Source organism: Nerophis lumbriciformis, linkage group LG19 (assembly GCF_033978685.3).
Source record: "Nerophis lumbriciformis linkage group LG19, RoL_Nlum_v2.1, whole genome shotgun sequence".
NCBI classification, from domain to species: Eukaryota; Metazoa; Chordata; class Actinopteri; order Syngnathiformes; family Syngnathidae; genus Nerophis; species Nerophis lumbriciformis.
Window position 1 is genome coordinate 44993501 of NC_084566.2, and position 18318 is coordinate 45011818.

At 42.7% G+C, this 18318-nt stretch overlaps 1 protein-coding gene across 1 annotated transcript in view; it reads left to right on the top strand.

Moving 5' to 3' along the window:
- LOC133618388 (protein unc-13 homolog A-like) overlaps positions 1-18318 on the top strand; it is a 70583-nt gene that overhangs the window by 22307 nt on the left and 29958 nt on the right. Inside the window, exons 9-22 of the mRNA XM_061978694.2 lie at positions 1962-2175; positions 5194-6213; positions 6275-6377; positions 7005-7048; positions 7364-7442; positions 9077-9082; positions 9154-9228; positions 9304-9523; positions 9623-9850; positions 9924-10065; positions 12109-12278; positions 12375-12490; positions 17843-18006; positions 18072-18225. Coding sequence (XP_061834678.1) covers positions 1962-2175; positions 5194-6213; positions 6275-6377; positions 7005-7048; positions 7364-7442; positions 9077-9082; positions 9154-9228; positions 9304-9523; positions 9623-9850; positions 9924-10065; positions 12109-12278; positions 12375-12490; positions 17843-18006; positions 18072-18225 — 2735 coding nt within the window. The remainder of the gene's footprint in view (positions 1-1961; positions 2176-5193; positions 6214-6274; positions 6378-7004; positions 7049-7363; positions 7443-9076; positions 9083-9153; positions 9229-9303; positions 9524-9622; positions 9851-9923; positions 10066-12108; positions 12279-12374; positions 12491-17842; positions 18007-18071; positions 18226-18318) is intronic.

Sequence of the window (18318 nt, forward strand, 5' to 3'; positions counted from 1 at the left end):
GTGCTTCAAATCTGATCTTTTAGCATCAGATTCAGACCACATCAGGAGGTAGTCCTGAATCTGATTGGGATCTGATCTTTTCAAATGTGACTTCAGTCTAAACGCGACCCGAGCTGAATGTGATGTTTTGGTCATCTTTGGGTTTGCTATGTCACTCGTGTGCAATGGAAATACTCAGTCGCCAGCAGAAATCAATCAATCAGTCAATCAAAGTCATACTTGCCAACCCTCCCGGATTTTCCGGGAGACTCCCGAAATTCAGCGCCTCTCCCGAAAACCTCCCGGGACAAATTTTCTCCCGAAAATCTCCCGAAATTCAGGCGGAGCTGGAGGCCACGCCCCCTCCAGCTCCATGCGGACCTGAGTGACGTGTTGACAGCCTGTTCACACGTCCGCTTTCCCACAATATAAACGGCTAATGATCGAGGGCGAGTTCTTGGTTTCTTATGTGGATTTATTGTTAGGCACAACAACAGCAGTCAAGTTTTCGTCTACCGTAAAGCAGTTCGTCTGCCGTAAACAGCAATGTTGTGACACTTTTAAACAGGACAATACTGCCATCTACTGTACATGCATATGTGACCCACCCATAATGTGTCACATTTTTGTGTTGATTTATTTATTTTATTTCGTGGTTTGAATTCGTTTTTGGAGCTGTCGTTCCACATTTATCAGTATTCACATTGGTCAGTAGGGGGCAGGAGGGCGTTTCTTCCCAATTGAATGCTATCACCTGCAGACCGGAAGTGTCTTGTCATTCTGATGAGCGCGACCAGTCTGTGAACAATTGAAACGTCCTGTGTGCTTTTTCCTCCTGTATAACAGGTTAGTTTAACTCACTGAATAATATCCATGTGATCTTTATAAGTTTAAGTACACATTCTGATGGTGGAGCCTAACTCTAAAGTGTTTGTGAGTTGTAGTTTGTATTTGTGAATGAATCCAGTGCACAGCTGCAGTAATCAATACAAAAAGGCGACGTGAGTGCAATGTTTATATAGGAACTTCTGATCCTAATTCAGACTCCCAAATTAGAGCTCCCGTTTTCTTATTGATTTTATAATGTATATTTGTATAATGTGTGTGTTCTGAAATAGTGACAGAGAATAGAACAAGGAGGGACAATTCAACCCTTAACTCAACAATGAGTAGATGAGTGTTATGTGTGTGTATATGTGTAAATAAATGAACACTGAAATTCAAGTATTTATTTTATTTATATATATATATATATATATATATATATATATATATATATATATAGCTAGAATTCACTGAAAGTCAAGTATTTCTTATATATATATATATATATATATATATATATATATATATCTCTTAACCACGCCCCCAACCACGCCCTTTGCCCCACCCCCGGCCCCGCCCCCCACCTCCCAAAATCGGAGGTCTCAAGGTTGGCAAGTATGATCAAAGTTGACTTATATAGCCCTAAATCAGGAGTGTCTCAAAGGGCTGCACCAGCCACAACGACATCCTGGGCTCAGATCCCACATCAGGGCAAGAAAAAACTCAACCCAATGGGATGACAATGAGAAACCTTGGAGGGGACCACAGATATGGGGACCCCCCTGGGCGACCGGTGCAATGAACATCTTAAGAGACGCACACACGCTTCATAGATCAGCTTTGTTTTAATACACGTAAAGCTTTAGTAGATCAGGCCCTTCCTCTTCTAACAGTGTTAACACAGGACCTGAAAAGAGCTGCATTGGCTGCCATCTTGGCAGTTTGATTAACAATGAGGGCTGATTAACAGATACTTGTCCCACTTTCAACCAAATCCGCACCATTGAAGTTTCTCATCACTTCCCCGAGTGTCTAATGGAAATGCTCCACTGCAGGCAGGAACAGATTCAATGGAAAGTTTTCATTTTCAGCTAAGGTGACTGAACTGTGCAAAGTGTGTTGAAGTTTGATTCCAGTGACGTCCTCCCATTGTGCAGATGAGGACCCAGACAGTGCTGTGGATGACAGAGACAGCGACTATCGCAGTGAAACCAGTAACAGCATCCCTCCTCCATACTACAGCACATCACAGCCCAATGCCTCCGTCCACCAGTATCCCATCAGCCACCAGCACCGCAACTCCAGGAGCGTCTCTTACCCACGCTCCGCCGACAGCCATGACCTTGACTACAACCATCAGCGGACTGTCAGGTATGTGCTCGTCTTGGTGTACAAGTCTTCAATCCAACTATTTCAATTAAAGGCCTTACAATGTCTAACATTCTCCTATAATCTCATAAAAGTTCTTAAAAGTTTTTAAGACCTTTCAAAATCGTATTTATCAGTGAGTTAGTGTCAGGTCCAAACACTGATGACATCTATTAAACAGACAAGAAGCAAGGAATTAAACAGAGACAGAATTCAATTTAGCTCATTGAGGAGAAACGTCTGGGCTATACTCTTTGTACAGTCTCCCACCACGCTCTGACGAAAGGTCGCACGCCTCCTCTTTTATTTGGACTTTCCCTGATTACATGGCAACAGCTGTTTCTAAAGGAAGGGGGGTCGTAAACAGCCGTCGTCTTTGGTTACAAAACAGTTCAAAGAAAAGGTGCCTGGCGGGGGGTTAGGTCCTGCTTCCTCTCCACTTTGTAGATCTCAGGTCAAGATAAAATCTTCCTGTGGATTACAATAGATCAAAGAAACCGACACCTTCATGTCGCTTCCCATCCTACACAGTGGAGTTTTACAAGCCTTTTGATTGGTAAGATCAAAGACAGCTTTTGTCTGCTCGCCGGGAACTCATTGAAACACAAAGTTTTGTGATAACTTAGATACAATTATTCTGACAGTTAGGGTTGGGGTTATGCATATAAAACATGCATAAACCTCAGTTCTGCTTTAAATGTTTCCATTTTTGAGGACGCTATGACGTAAGGACCAAACAGAAGCGGTCAGAATGTATGGAGCACCACAAGTGTGTGTGTGTTGTTACAGCAGAGAAAAGTCAACATAAGCCCACAGCAAAGCTGAATTCCATGCGAGAGATGAGTTAGTGCAAGTTCAACCATTTGTGGCTCCAATGGATGGAAAGGTGTAAAGTGTTTTGGACCCGGATGTGCAGCCATGGAGAAGGGAAACATTTGTAAACACAGCGGTGAAAGTGAATGGAATGATTATGTAAATGTCAACAATCCGGGATAAATCCGTGTCAAAAGATGCTGAAACGCCACAGACACTATACAAGGGTCAACTTCCATCCATCCATTTCTACCGCTTGTCCCTTTCGGGGTAGCAGGGGTTGCTGGAGCCTATCTCAGCTGCACTCAGGCGGTAGGCAGACAAGGTAGGTATACAAGGTAGGCATAGAAGGTAGGCATACAAGGTAGGTACACAAGGGTCAACTTAAAGGAGTGTTATGTGGGTTAAGTGGCGCCAAAGGAGACCAGTGTGAGATGCTTACTAGTGACATCATACTATTACATACACAGGCTCATTTCTCTGTGCTAGTAGTGTACTCAGCAGTAAAAAATTAATTATCTTCTAATATTTAGTCCAATAATTTTAGGTCAGCTTTTCATGCCTAATCTTTTCTCCAAGTGTACACAGCAAGTGACATTAAAAGCTATAAAGGTTGTCTGTTTAGTGTTCACACTCACTTTAAGGTTGGAGCAAAGCAGGGAAGAATTGCCAATGTCATCTTGTCAGGCTAAATAAAAACTTGTTTAGTAGAAATATGTTTTCAAAAAGTCAGCAAAAACAGGTGAAAATGTATCAATAATACTAGTAATGGTATACACATTATTCACATCCAAATTCTATTTGAGGCTTGCCTTTCTTTTTAGACAATCACTCTGCCTTACAACTTAGTGGTGCTGTAGATGTTTTTATCTCTTTGCTACATTCTGACAGCCGCAACAACACTGCAAAAGTGAACCATTTAGCTTTAGCACAGATGCTAACAGTCCATTTCATAGAAAATCTGGTGTTGTACTTTATCATTGTTGTCATGAAGCACACTGCACCTTGTGAACAATGGCTTCTGCTCTATTTATTACACTTCTTTTCTTTTCCAAAGTGAACTAATTCATGTACAATACTTCCAATTCATTCTGGCCCTCTGATTGTCCTTCATGTTTTGTACCTTTTTGTCCGTATTGATGTGAAATGATCAGAGAAAATATTGTATTTATTCAGATTAACCTGAAGATGGAGTTCTCCCAAAAGTACACATTTAAAATAGGAAAGATAGATGGATAAGAATTTCAGTTCAAGTTAGTAAAAGGGACATTTATTATCTTTAAATAGCGTTATCATTATATAGTGTTGTGATTGTTACAACAAATCTGCACCAGAAAAAAGAGTGTCACTTTTGATATGGTTTTGTCACGGTTGACTTGCTTTTTTTGGTGACTTTTTGTTTGTATTTCTTTGCATCTTTTTTTCTTTCTTTTTTTTTTAAAGTATGAATGGTGGAGAGGTCACCGGGAGGTGATCTAGTGATCACTTCCTGAGGATCCTTGATGCCCAGGAATATTCATCCATCTGCTGATCCTGAGCCAGTACAGGATGGATGGCTATATACAATATCTGGGTACTTTTTCTAATAATGTGTGTACTGTAAACCTTGAGTAGTTAAAGCCTAAGTGCACCTCTCTCCTCAAGTGTGCATGTGAGAGTGCATGTATGAAGGGTCTGCGTGAGTAAAGTATGACTGGCAAATGTAATTTTAACTGTAAAGTTCAATAAAATATATTTGCAAAAAAAAGAAAAAAGAGTGATGGACAAACTAATAAAAGACAAATTCCATATTTGAAATAACAGCCAGAGTTCTTGTTGGTATTCTACTGAAAATAGTCAATGAATTTCTGCCTTTGCAAGCCCTCAGTGGGCCTGGCAGACTAAATGTGATTTGCCTCTCATTGTTGTTGTTACATTTCTCAGCACTTATTGACATATCTTGCACAGACTGGGAGTGAAACTTCCACCTCGGTCTTTATGAATAATTCCAAATGCAATCCAGCGGTCAATACTGCACAAAAGACGAGCTGCTTGTGTTGGACAACATTCTTCTTTATTACTACTCCTCCTTTCACCTTTCAGCATTCTTTGTTGTGTTTCCTGACACATCTTCTTTTTCTTCTGCCAACTTTCTTCAGGATTTGAAGTTTCTGTTTCGATCTATTTCCTGCCTCGTGCAATTATTTTCTCTCCATTCCTGTCTGGCAGCCCCACAGGAAGCTATGCATCATCTGCAGAGTTGAGTCGATGCAGCAGTCAGCTGAGTGAGGAAGACTACAACGGAGAGTATGCAGAGAGGGACCCTTATGACGAGAATGACTCGTACCACTCCTGCCACTCTTCGGTCTGCTACAGCAAAGAATCCCCAGACTGGGACCTTGATGAGACCCAGGCGGCGTACAGTGATGAAGGTGGCTACAGCAAAGATGGCGGGGAGGAGGCCGCTCTGTATGAAGAAGAAGACGGAGGACTGTACGAGGTAGAAGAGGAGGGCCTTTATGAGGATGAAGACTTGATATATGAGGATGAAGATTTGTACAATTTGGATGGAAACCTCAGTGAGGATATAGAGCCTCCATTCACCCCCACTCCAACATCTACTGCCCCAGCAACTCTTGAAGTACCAAACTCCAGACCTCCTCTGGAGAAACAACCATCGTTACACCAAGCGCAGCCTTCAAGTCCCAGTGCTGCTCCTGGTGGTGTTGGTGGTGGTCCAACAGCACAGCCCCCTTCTGCTCAGCCAAGTTCTCCAGCACCTAAACAGCCCCAAACACAAGCGCAGCAAGCGCCATCTGCCACTTCATTTTTCTCAATGGCCAAACCTCTAACAGCTGCAGTAACAGGTTTGGCCTCCACGTTCCTGTCCTCTGTTCCCACCGCCCAGCAGTCTCATCCCCCAACTTCAGCTGCTGTTGAACAACAGCAGTCCACCAATCTACCACCTTCCCACCCTGCCACAAGTCAACCTCCCGCCACTGCCATGGCTCCTTCTTCCCAGCACACTTCTTCTCTTCCTAATGGTCCTGCCACTGCACAGTCAGCCACACCTGTGGACCAGGGTCTCCAAATGGAAGAAAAGCCTTGGTTGGAGGAGGAGGAGACTATGCAGGAGGACCCTCTGGTGTCCCCTGTGCCCCCGGAAGAGAATTTAAGCATGGATGAGAAGGAGTATGTTGAAACAAGCAGACCACCAACCCCAGAGGAAAAAGAGATTCCACCTGAGAGGTAATTGATAATTCATCACCAGTACATACAAGTTCAAATCCAAAAATGTGCTCTGTTTTAGTCCTCCACTTGTGGAGGAGCCTAAAGAACCGGTGGATCCCGCAGTTCGTGCCAAAGAGAACTGGCTAAGACTCTACAACAAAGTCTTAGATCAGCTTCGAGAGGTAAGCTCCCGTTTATCCCCATCTTCAAAATATGTCCTGTAAAGCTGTCTACCAAGTCTTTGAAATATGTAAGTGAAGTCTATGACTTATTTATGCTCAGCCTTTCACTATTTGATGACAATCAGTGACTTGACAGACAGTCCACTTAGAATTGATGATGCAACACTGCTTTATTGAACTGGACACATTAAGTTTGCTTTGTGCTTGCATTATTTACATATTTGGTTGCTGTTCTTTCATTCAGTTGCACTGAGAATATGTTGTTGTCTGTAACACATTTCTTTTCTACACTTTCTTTGCCTTTGCTTTTTTTTGGTGCCTGCCCACTTTGTTTTCGTTGCAGTTTCATGTCATTACCATAGTGGCGCTCGCATGCACTTTTGTCGCCCGTCATTGGAGCGTGCTGCCGGGTAAGTGCAAGCTGATGGTGGCTTTAGCTACTTAAGTCCATTACTAACTTTCACATTGTTATTATGACTCATTGTTTTGTACCTACGGCCAAATGTTTTGCTAGGGTAAGCATTCATAATTAGACAAAATAACAGAAAAAGAGTATCGTTTTTTTAGCCTGATGTGAATGCAAATTGGATGGTCAAAGTTTGTTCTAAAAGGAATCTCTCTTGTCAGGCGCGAGGAGAAACCTCCAGCTCGCTGTGGTTCGGTAAAGGAGGGTGAGTGTCTGATGGCAAAGAGCTTGAAGGAGAAAAGCATCAATGTGATTGAAATGTTGTGATTGTCAAATGTGCTTGAAGTATACATGGAACCTCAGGAGTTCTTGTACTGAGTTTATGGCATTTAAAAGTCAAACAAATAAGAGCTGACGAGTCATTAGCAGATGAGACAGGCCTGATCTTCTTCAGCCTGCCTGCATGAATCATTAGAATTTGGCTTTGGTTTTATTTATTCATAGGTTTATTTTTACAATGTCTCTACTTTCTGATTGCACTTGTGAAAATATGATGATGGCTTTCCCCGTTTGTATTCAGCATGGGAGGTGCACTCTACAGTATTGACAGCATGCCAGACCTGCGCAAGAGAAAAGCCATTCCTCTTGTCAGGGATCTGGTGAGATATTCACACACACACGCACACACACACACACACACACACACACACACACACACACACACACACACACACACACACACACACACACACACACACACACACACACACACACACACACACACACGCGTCTTTAGGTCCCTCTGGAGGAAATCTAACATTTATCATTTACTTTTCTATAAAAGATAGTAAATCTGCTTATTAGAAACGACCTTTGAAATGTGGCTTTATTTATTTGTTGTGTTTATGTGTGGTAACCAACTATACAATCATAGAAATGGAAAATGACATTATAATGCATACTTGCCAACCCTCCCGGATTTTCCGGGAGACTCCCGAAATTCAGCGCCTCTCCCGAAAACCCCCCGGGACAAATTTTGTCCCGAAAATCTCCCGAAATTCAGGCGGAGCTGGAGGCCACGCCCCCTCCAGCTCCATGCGGACCTGAGTGACGTGTTGACAGCCTGTTCACACGTCCGCTTTCCCTTAATATAAACAGCTAATGATCGAGGGCGAGTCTTGGTTTCTTATGTGGGTTTATTGTTAGGCAGTTTCATTAACGTCCTCCAAGCGCGGTAACAACACACAACAACAGCAGTCAAGTTTTCGTCTACCTACCGTAAAGCAGTTCGTCTGCCGTAAACAGCAATGTTGTGACACTTTTAAACAGGACAATACTGCCATCTACTGTACATGCATATGTGACCCACCCATAATGTGTCACATTTTTGTGTTGATTTATTTATTTTATTTTGTTGTTTGAATTCGTTTTTGGAGCTGTCATTACACATTTATCAGTATTCACATTGGTCAGTAGGGGGCAGTAGGGCGTTTCTTCCCAATTGAATGCTATCACCTGCAGACCGGAAGTGTCTTGTCATCCTGATGAGCGCGACCAGTCTGTGAACAATTGAAACGTCCTTTGTGCTTTTTCCTCCTGTATAACAGGTTAGTTTTGGTGAATCAACTCACTGAATAATATCCATGTGATCTTTATAAGTTTAAGTACACATTCTGATGGTGGAGCCTAACTCTAAAGTGTTTGTGAATTGTAGTTTGTATTTGTGAATGAATCCAGTGCACAGCTGCAGTAATCAATACAAAAAGGCGACGTGAGTGCGCAATGTTTATATAGGAACTTCTGATCCTAATTCAGACTCCCAAATTAGAGCTCCCGTTTTCTTATTGATTTTATAATGTATATTTGTATAATGTGTGTGTTCTGAAATAGTGACAGAGAATAGAACAAGGATGGACAATTCAACCCTTAACTCAACAATGAGTAGATGAGTGTTATGTGTGTGTATATGTGTAAATAAATGAACACTGAAATTCAAGTATTTATTTTATTTATATATATATATATATATATATATATATATGTAATAAAATATACATATTGCTAGAATTCACTGAAAGTCAAGTATTTCTTATATATATATATATATCTTAACCACACCCCCACCCCCCACCCCCCACCTCCCGAAATCGGAGGTCTCAAAGTTGGCAAGTATGTTATAATGTTGCCTTTTCTACAGTTCTTACATGTGTGAGCATTTGCACGCCAACTTGGTGTCAGGAATGATTAATCCTTTTTTTTCTGTCTTAATCTCATCACTGCTTCATTCCATCAGGCAATGGTAAGTGCCCCAGCTATGAAATATACCTTTTGAATAGCACACTCTAATTCACCTCCTCTCTTTTTCATCAGTCTCTGGTACAAAACTCTCGGAAGGCTGGCATCACCTCTGCCATGGCATCAACCACTCTTGGGAATGAAGAATTGGTGGGTTTTTTCCCTCCCATTTTGCTGTTTGGTGCTCATGGCCTCCTTCCCATTCCTCTCCGTGTGTTTTTGCAGAAGAGTCATGTTTATAAGAAAACTCTGCAAGCTCTTATCTACCCAATCTCCTCCACTACTCCGCACAATTTTGAAGTGTGGACGGCCACCACACCCACCTACTGCTATGAATGTGAAGGCTTGCTGTGGGGCATCGCTCGACAAGGCATGCGCTGCTCAGAGTGTGGCGTCAAGTGTCACGATAAGTGCCAGGATCTGTTAAATGCCGACTGTCTACAAAGTAAGACCCATGCGTACACGCTGGCATAGGAACTGTTCCACACTTTGTGGCAACAAGCCTTGCTCATGTATTTGAAATGATTGTCATTGGTCTCATAAGGGGCTGCGGAGAAAAGTTCCAAGCACGGAGCGGAAGATCGAACCCAGAACATCATCATGGTCCTGAAGGACCGCATGAAGATCCGAGAGAGAAACAAGCCTGAGATCTTTGAGCAAATCCAGGAAGTGTTTGCCCTTGACAAATCCACACATGCCACCCACATGAAACAGATCAAGCAGAGCGTCCTTGACGGCACCTCCAAGTGGTCTGCAAAGATCAGCATCACCGGTGAGATCATCATTGACCTCTATTGTTTTTCAAGCCCATCAACATGTGGGCTCTGTGCCGCTTTTTTCCACAGTGGCGTGTGCCCAGGGACTTCAGGCTAAAGACAAAACTGGTTCCAGTGATCCATATGTCACGGTCCAAGTGGGAAAGACTAAGAAAAGAACCAAAACCATATATGGCAACCTCAACCCAGTCTGGGAAGAGAACTTTCACTTGTGAGTCAAATGATGATCCTCATATTTATTTACAGTCAGCACCAAATGTTGGTGTTACTATACCGTAGTACAAAGGCAACACTTCATCTACTTCCTCAAGCAACGTTCCCTCTAAGGTGTGCACAGCAAATCTACGCCAGGCACAAAATCAAATAAAAAAATCAGCACATAACATTATTCAATGTAACTTGACAACCACAACAGACAAAAGAGTTTTCCTCATCACTGTTCAGATATTGTAACGTCTGTCGAGACGCTTTAAGGAGGACATGAATTCCATCCATCACTTCTTTATTGTCGGCCATCAACACATGACCAAAAACATTGGTTAAAAAAGTTGATATCTAGCAAAAATGGTCATTCTCTGCCATACAAACCAGACCAAACCCCACTTTGTCAACAACACCCGCTCACTCTTTCTCACCTGCGCCAACACATGCGTGTCATTCCAGGTAGTTACACTGTGATTTACCAATCAAATGTGTGCTAAATCTACTATTAAGAATCTCCATTTATAAATAATACCGTATTTTCCGCACCATAAGGCGCCCTGGGTTATAAGCTGCGCCTTCAATGAACGGCATATTTCAAAACTTTGTCCACCAATAAGCCGCCCCGTGTTGTAAGCCGCATCTAACTGCGCTAAAGGAATGTCAAAAAAACAGTCAGATAGGTCAGTCAAACTTTAATAATATATTAAAAACCAGCGTTCTAACAACTCTGTTCACTCCCAAAATGTACGCAAATGTGCAATCACAAACATACGTATATCAACATGGACAGAGCTGCGTGAAAAAACCCACCCGGCCTCTTGGCGTAAACTTAAACTTACCTTAACCACTCGCTCATCTTTTCTTCATCCATCCCTTCGAGTTAGCTTTTATGATGACGCCGGCTGGAAAGGTATCTTTTGGCAAGGTCTTCCTTTTGAATATCACCATGGGTGGAAGTTTCTGGCCATTAGCATGGCAAGCTAGAACCACAGTGAAGGATGACTTCTCATTCCCTGTGGTGCGAATATTCACCGTACGTGCTCCCGTTGTATCCACAGTGCGGTTCACAGGAATATCAGTTGCTGTGAAATAGTAATCCATGTGCGGATGGAGAGATTGCGTCTTTTCATGAACCGGATCCCGGTCGCTTAGTAGGAGCCATTTTGTGGTCTTTACAGATGTAAACACACAAAGGAAATGAAACGTACGGTGATATCCGCGCACTTTTTCTTCTTCTACGCGGGCGGGTGGTTGCTTACAGTAGAAGAAGAAGCGCTTCCTGTTCTATGGGGGCGGGTGCTTACCTTGGCGGTTGCTTGCGTAGAAGAAGAAGCGCTTCCTGTTCTACCGGGAAAAAAGATGGCGGCTGTTTACCGAAGTTGCGAGACCGAAACTTTATGAAAATGAATCTTAATATTTATCCATATATAAAGCGCACCGGGTTATAAGGCGCACTGTCAGCTTTTGAGAAAATTTGTGGTTTTTAGGTGCGCCTTATAGTGCGGAAAATACGGTACTCGTGAAATGATCTTATTATATGAAAGAAATGCCAGTAAAAAGATATATTTTACAGACAGAAAGTTACAGGAATGTACACGTTATCCAATGCTTACACCTCATTGTGCAACATGAGAATGTTTGAATGGGAACTAAATGTGATGTCTGAAAGGGTACACATTATTTCCAAAGCAGGACCCCACCCAGACATACAATACTAGTTCACAGCTCATTGGTTGTTATTGTCATTGGAAGTGGGCCAATATTAGAAAATAATCTCATGGAAATGACTGCTGTAACAATAAGAAGATGTAACTTGTTATTTAGTCAGGTGTGCTGCAGGTGTGCACGTCTGATGTTGTCACATGTGCTCCACTCAATGCTCAAGGAGTTTGCTCACACATGTCAAATTAGAGGCAACATTGCTCACAAAATCTTCATGATGAGGGTTTGAAGTTTTTCTTCTAGCTCCAAGGTTGTTGGGTCAGTTTGTGCTTGATGTGTCAGCTGAACACCTGCAGCACTCTACTTGACATGCATGTTGTGTCATTAGCGAATGCCACAACTCATCTGACCGCATCAAGGTGCGAGTGTGGGATGAGGACGACGACATCAAGTCTCGCGTGAAGCAGAGGTTCAAACGTGAGAGTGACGACTTCCTTGGCCAGACCATCATTGAAGTGCGTACGCTGAGTGGGGAGATGGATGTTTGGTACAACCTGGGTGAGTTTCAATGGCGGTGAGAGGAGGAGCACCTTGCAAAGTAACAAAGCATCTATCAGATCAGAAATACTTGATTAACTTCCTTGCATCCGACAGACAAGAGGACAGATAAGTCTGCTGTGTCTGGAGCCATTCGCATGCACATCAGCGTGGAGATTAAAGGAGAGGAGACCGTGGCTCCTTATCATGTCCAGTACACTTGTCTTCATGAGGTCAGCCTTACATTATCATGTCCAGTACACTTGTCTTCATGAGGTCAGTCTTACATGATCATGTCCAGTACACTTGTCTTCATGAGGTCAGTCTTACATTATCATGTCCAGTACACTTGTCTTCATGAGGTCAGTCTTACATGATCATGTCCAGTACACTTGTCTTCATGAGGTCAGCCTTACATGATCATGTCCAGTACACTTGTCTTCATGAGGTCAGCCTTACATGATCATGTCCAGTACACTTGTCTTCATGAGGTCTGTCTTACATTATCATGTCCAGTACACTTGTCTTCATGAGGTCAGCCTTACATGATCATGTCCAGTACACTTGTCTTCATGAGGTCAGTCTTACATGATCATGTCCAGTACACTTGTCTTCATGAGGTCAGTCTTACATTATCATGTCCAGTACACTTGTCTTCATGAGGTCAGTCTTACATGATCATGTCCAGTACACTTGTCTTCATGAGGTCAGCCTTACATGATCATGTCCAGTACACTTGTCTTCATGAGGTCAGCCTTACATGATCATGTCCAGTACACTTGTCTTCATGAGGTCAGTCTTACATGATCATGTCCAGTACACTTGTCTTCATGAGGTCAGTCTTACATTATCATGTCCAGTACACTTGTCTTCATGAGGTCAGTCTTACATGATCATGTCCAGTACACTTGTCTTCATGAGGTCAGCCTTACATGATCATGTCCAGTACACTTGTCTTCATGAGGTCAGCCTTACATGATCATGTCCAGTACACTTGTCTTCATGAGGTCAGCCTTACATTATCATGTCCAGTACACTTGTCTTCATGAGGTCAGCCTTACATGATCATGTCCAGTACACTTGTCTTCATGAGGTCAGCCTTACATGATCATGTCCAGTACACTTGTCTTCATGAGGTCAGCCTTACATGATCATGTCCAGTACACTTGTCTTCATGAGGTCAGCCTTACATTTGGGAACATATTCTACTAAGTTGACTTGTATTTAGTGTATAACCAGCGTCCTCTACAGTAGACATGTATTTTGTGTTTTTAAGGACCGTCTGCAAAAAAGCAAGTCAAAAATCAGCACTCGAGTGTTTTAGTCTCTTGCAAGTTGTTGGAAGTGAACTCGCGGATTAGCAGTTCAATAACCTAAATCAGGAGTTCTTAACCTTTTTGACCTTGTGGCCCGACTTTTCCACTACAGAAGGGTCCGGGACCCACTCAAATATTACCACTGAATTAGTCATCTACCTACTCAGTGGCTTAGTGGTTAGAGCAGGGGTCGGCAACCTTTACCAGTCAAAGAACCATTTTGACCAGTTTCACAAGTTAAAGAAAACAATGGAAGCCTCAAAAATCTTTTGAAATTTAAAATGAAATAACACTGCATACTTGCTTTGTGCTATGTATAAACCAAGGGTCTCAGTCACGCAGCCCACACCTTAATATGAAAATTGAATGTTAGTGCGGCCCGCGAGTTTTATATGAATGGCGCTTGACAGCGTCATACTTGTCCGTCCTCCCGATTTTTCCGGCAAACTACGAATTTCAGGGCATCTGTTCTCTCGAACATGCCGTGATGGTTAAGCATTTAGCGCCCACTACAACCAGCGTGCCGGCCCAGCCACACGTTGTATGGGACTTCTGCTTGCTCACGTAAGTGACAGCAAGGCATACTTGGTCAACAACCTCACAGGTAACACTGACGGTGGCGGTATAAAAAACTTTAACACTCTTACTAATAATGCGCCACACTGTGAACCCACACCAAACAAGAATGACAAACACATTTCGGGAGAACATCTGCACCGTAACACAACATAAACACAACAGAACAAATACCCAGAATCCCATGCAGCCCTAACTCTTCCGGGCTACATTATACACCCCTGCTACCACCAAACCCTGCCCACCTCAACCGACGCACAGAGTTGGGGTGGGGGCGGGGTTTGGTGGTAGCAGGGGTGTATAATGTAGCCCGGAAGAGTCAGGGCTGCATGGGATTCTGGGTATTTGTTCTGTTGTGTTTATGTTGTGTTAAGGTGCAGATGTTCTCCCGAAATGTGTTTGTCATTCTTGTTTGGTTTTGGTTCAAAGTGTGGCGCATTATTAGTAAGAGTGTTAAAGTTGTTTTATATGGCCATTGTCAGTGTAACCTGTGTGGCTGTTGACCAAGTATGCCTTGCTGTCACTTACGTGTGCAAGCAGAAGATGCATATAACAAGAGGCTGGGCTGGCACGCTGTTAGTACAGATTGTAGAGGGTGGTAAATGCTGTACCATCATGGCACGCCCTTATTATTATTGTTAGGGTGAAAATCGGAGAATATCAATCCCGGGAAAATCGGTGGGGTCGGCAAGTATGCAGCTGAGCCGCATCAGAGTGATCAAAGAGCCGCATGCGGCTCCGGAGCCGCGGGTTGCCGACCCCTGGGTTAGAGTGTCCGCCCTGAGACGGGTATGTTGTGAGTTCAAACCCCGGTCGAGTCATACCAAAGACTATAAAAATGGGAGCCATTACCTCCCTGCTTGGCACTCAGCATCAAGGGTTGGAATTGGGGGTTAAATCACCAAAAATGATTCCCGGGCGTGGCCACCGCTGCTGCCCACTGCTCCCCTCACCTCCCAGGGAGTGAACAAGGGGATGGGTCAAATGCAGAGGACAAATTTCACCACACCTAGTGTGTGTGTGACTATCATTGCTACTTTAACTTTAACTTTTTTTTTATCTGACTCTTTATTTTAATCCATCCATCCATTTTCTACCGCTTGTCCCTTTCATAATCAATAATTATATCTACCGTATTTTTTTGGAGTATAAGTCGCACCGGCCGAAAATGCATAATAAAGAAGGAAAAAAAACATATATAAGTCGCACTGGAGTATAAGTCGCATTTTTTGGGGAAATGTATTTGATAAAAGCCAACACCAAGAATAGACATTTGAAAGGCAATTTAAAATAAATAAAGAATAGTGAACAACAGGCTGAATAAGTGTACGTTATATGAGGCATAAATAACCAACTGGTATGTTAACGTAACATATTATGGTAAGAGTCATTCAAATAACTATAACATATAGAACATGCTATACAATCTGTCACTCCTAATGGCTAAATCCCATGAAATCTTATACGTCTAGTCTCTTACGTGAATGACATCAATAATATTATTTGATATTTTACGCTAATGTGTTCATCATTTCACACATAAGTCGCTCCTGAGTATAAGTCGCACCCCCGGCCAAACTATGGAAAAAACTGCCACTTATAGTCCGAAAAATACGGTAATGTACTTACATTTTAACAGGACAAACCTGAAACAAAGATTATTAATAAGGCTTAGGTCAGGCTGATTACAAAAATAAATACTAATCAGATATACTGCCAAAGAAGCCACTCATAAATACTGATTAAAAATACATTTACATCCAAACACAGTGCTAAACTAAATGGATTCTAACTAAATTAGTAGTAAACAATAATATGTTTCTTAAACTGTCAATAAAATTAAAGTGTAAATGGAAATACAGCATCACCACTTTAGTCATTTTTGCGCTTCAGAAACTTGTCTTTGAGTTTAGCTCGAGACTTCTTCTGTTGTTTGATATTGTTGATGCTGCCTCAAGTGGTGGGACGAGTGTATTACAACTGGATATCGCATACAGACCGCAGCTCAGAGACAGATGTTTGTTGGCGGCCCTTTGAGACATTTGTGATTAAAGGCTATATAAATAATCTTTGATATGGTTAAGAAATGACCTCAAATGTAAACTTTAGGAACCCCACTAGAATAAGTAAATAGTTCAACAAATGACTGGACACCTTAGTTACATAAATCACATGACCAGAAAAGAAACTAACTGCCAAAAGGGAAAGGAGAGTTTCTTAAAAAAGGTCTTAGTTATAGTTTGGACCTCAGATTTCTATGTTTACGAGCAAGGTGAACATATGAATGCAATGTGTTACCAGTAGTCCAAGTCCCTCGTGAACATCTGCCAATGTGTTTCCAGTAGTCCAAGTCCCCACGTGAACATCTGCCAATGTGTTTCCAGTAGTCCAAGTTCCTCATGAACATCTGCCAATGTGTTTCCAGTAGTCCAAGTCCCCACGTGAACATCTGCCAATGTGTTTCCAGTAGTCCAAGTTCCTAATGAACATCTGCCAATGTGTTTCCAGTAGTCCAAGTTCCTCATGAACATCTGACAATGTGTTTTCAGTAGTCCAAGTTCCTCATGAACATCTGCCAATGTGTTTCCAGTAGTCCAAGTTCCTCATGAACATCTGCCAATGTGTTTCCAGTAGTCCAAGTTCCTCATGAACATCTGCCAATTTGTTTCCAGTAGTCCAAGTTCCTCATGAACATCTGCCAATGTGTTTCCAGTAGTCCAAGTTCCTCATGAACATCTGCCAATGTGTTTCCAGTAGTCCAAGTTCCTCATGAACATCTGCCAATGTGTTTCCAGTAGTCCAAGTTCCTCATGAACATCTGCCAATGTGTTTCCAGTAGTCCAAGTCCCTCATGAACATCTGCCAATGTGTTTCCAGTAGTCCAAGTCCCTCATGAACATCTGCCAATGTGTTTCCAGTAGTCCAAGTTCCTCATGAACATCTGCCAATGTGTTTCCAGTAGTCCAAGTTCCTAATGAACATCTGCCAATGTGTTTCCAGTAGTCCAAGTCCCTCATGAACATCTGCCAATGTGTTTCCAGTAGTCCAAGTTCCTCATGAACATCTGCCAATGTGTTTCCAGTAGTCCAAGTTCCTCTATATTATTGGGGCGGTATAGCTCGGTTGGTAGAGTGGCCGTGTCAGCAACTTGAGGGTTGCAGGTTCGAATCCCTGCTTCCGCCATCCTAGTCACTGCGGTTGTGTCCTTGGGCAAGACACTTTAGCCACCTGCTCCCAGTGCCACCCACACTGCTTTAAAATGTAACTTAGATATTGGCTTTCACAATGTAAAGCGCTTTGAGTCACTTGAGAAAAAGCGCTATATAAATATAATTCACTTCACTAATCAACATGAACATCTAGTCTTGTTTTCAACTGAACTTGGCCCCTGAATAGCCTGAGTCGTGTAATCCAGAGATCTATACTCTTCGGCCGCTCCTTTAAATTCTGAGAAATTCCCATTTTCAGCATCAAAGGTTCTGTGCAATTCTTTTTACACCAACTCAAATTCCAAAGTTTTTTTTGATGGACATTTTCCTTCACTCACTTTGCTCTTGGATAATGTTTTATTTGTAAATGACTGGTAGGAAATGTCTTTTTACAAGAACTGAATACATTATTAAGAGCAGCTGCCGTGTTGATAAGGTATGTTTGACAGCAGTGACATGCTAGTTTTATACTCCCCCTGTTCAGCATCTCTTCCAATACACCACTGAAGAGCAGAATGGTGGTGTGGTGAAGATCCCTGACGCCAAAGGAGACGATGCCTGGAAGGTGTACTTTGAGGAGACGGCTCAGGAGATTGTGGATGAGTTCGCCATGCGTTATGGAGTGGAGTCCATCTACCAGGCCATGACGTAAGTGCGCTTCATCACTGTCAAGTGTAACATGTGACGCTCCGCCATCTTCTTCACCATGACAGCCACTTCGCCTGCCTGTCATCCAAGTACATGTGTCCTGGTGTGCCCGCTGTGATGAGCACCTTGCTGGCCAACATCAACGCCTACTACGCTCACACCACCCAGGCATCCAATAATGTCTCTGCCTCCGACAGATTTGCTGCTTCAAACTTTGGCGTGAGTCGTGTCAGAAGCTATATTCTGTTGTCACAGAGATGGGCCCGCCTACTTCTGCACACTTTCCCTCAGCTGAGCTCCACCTCAGAGTGC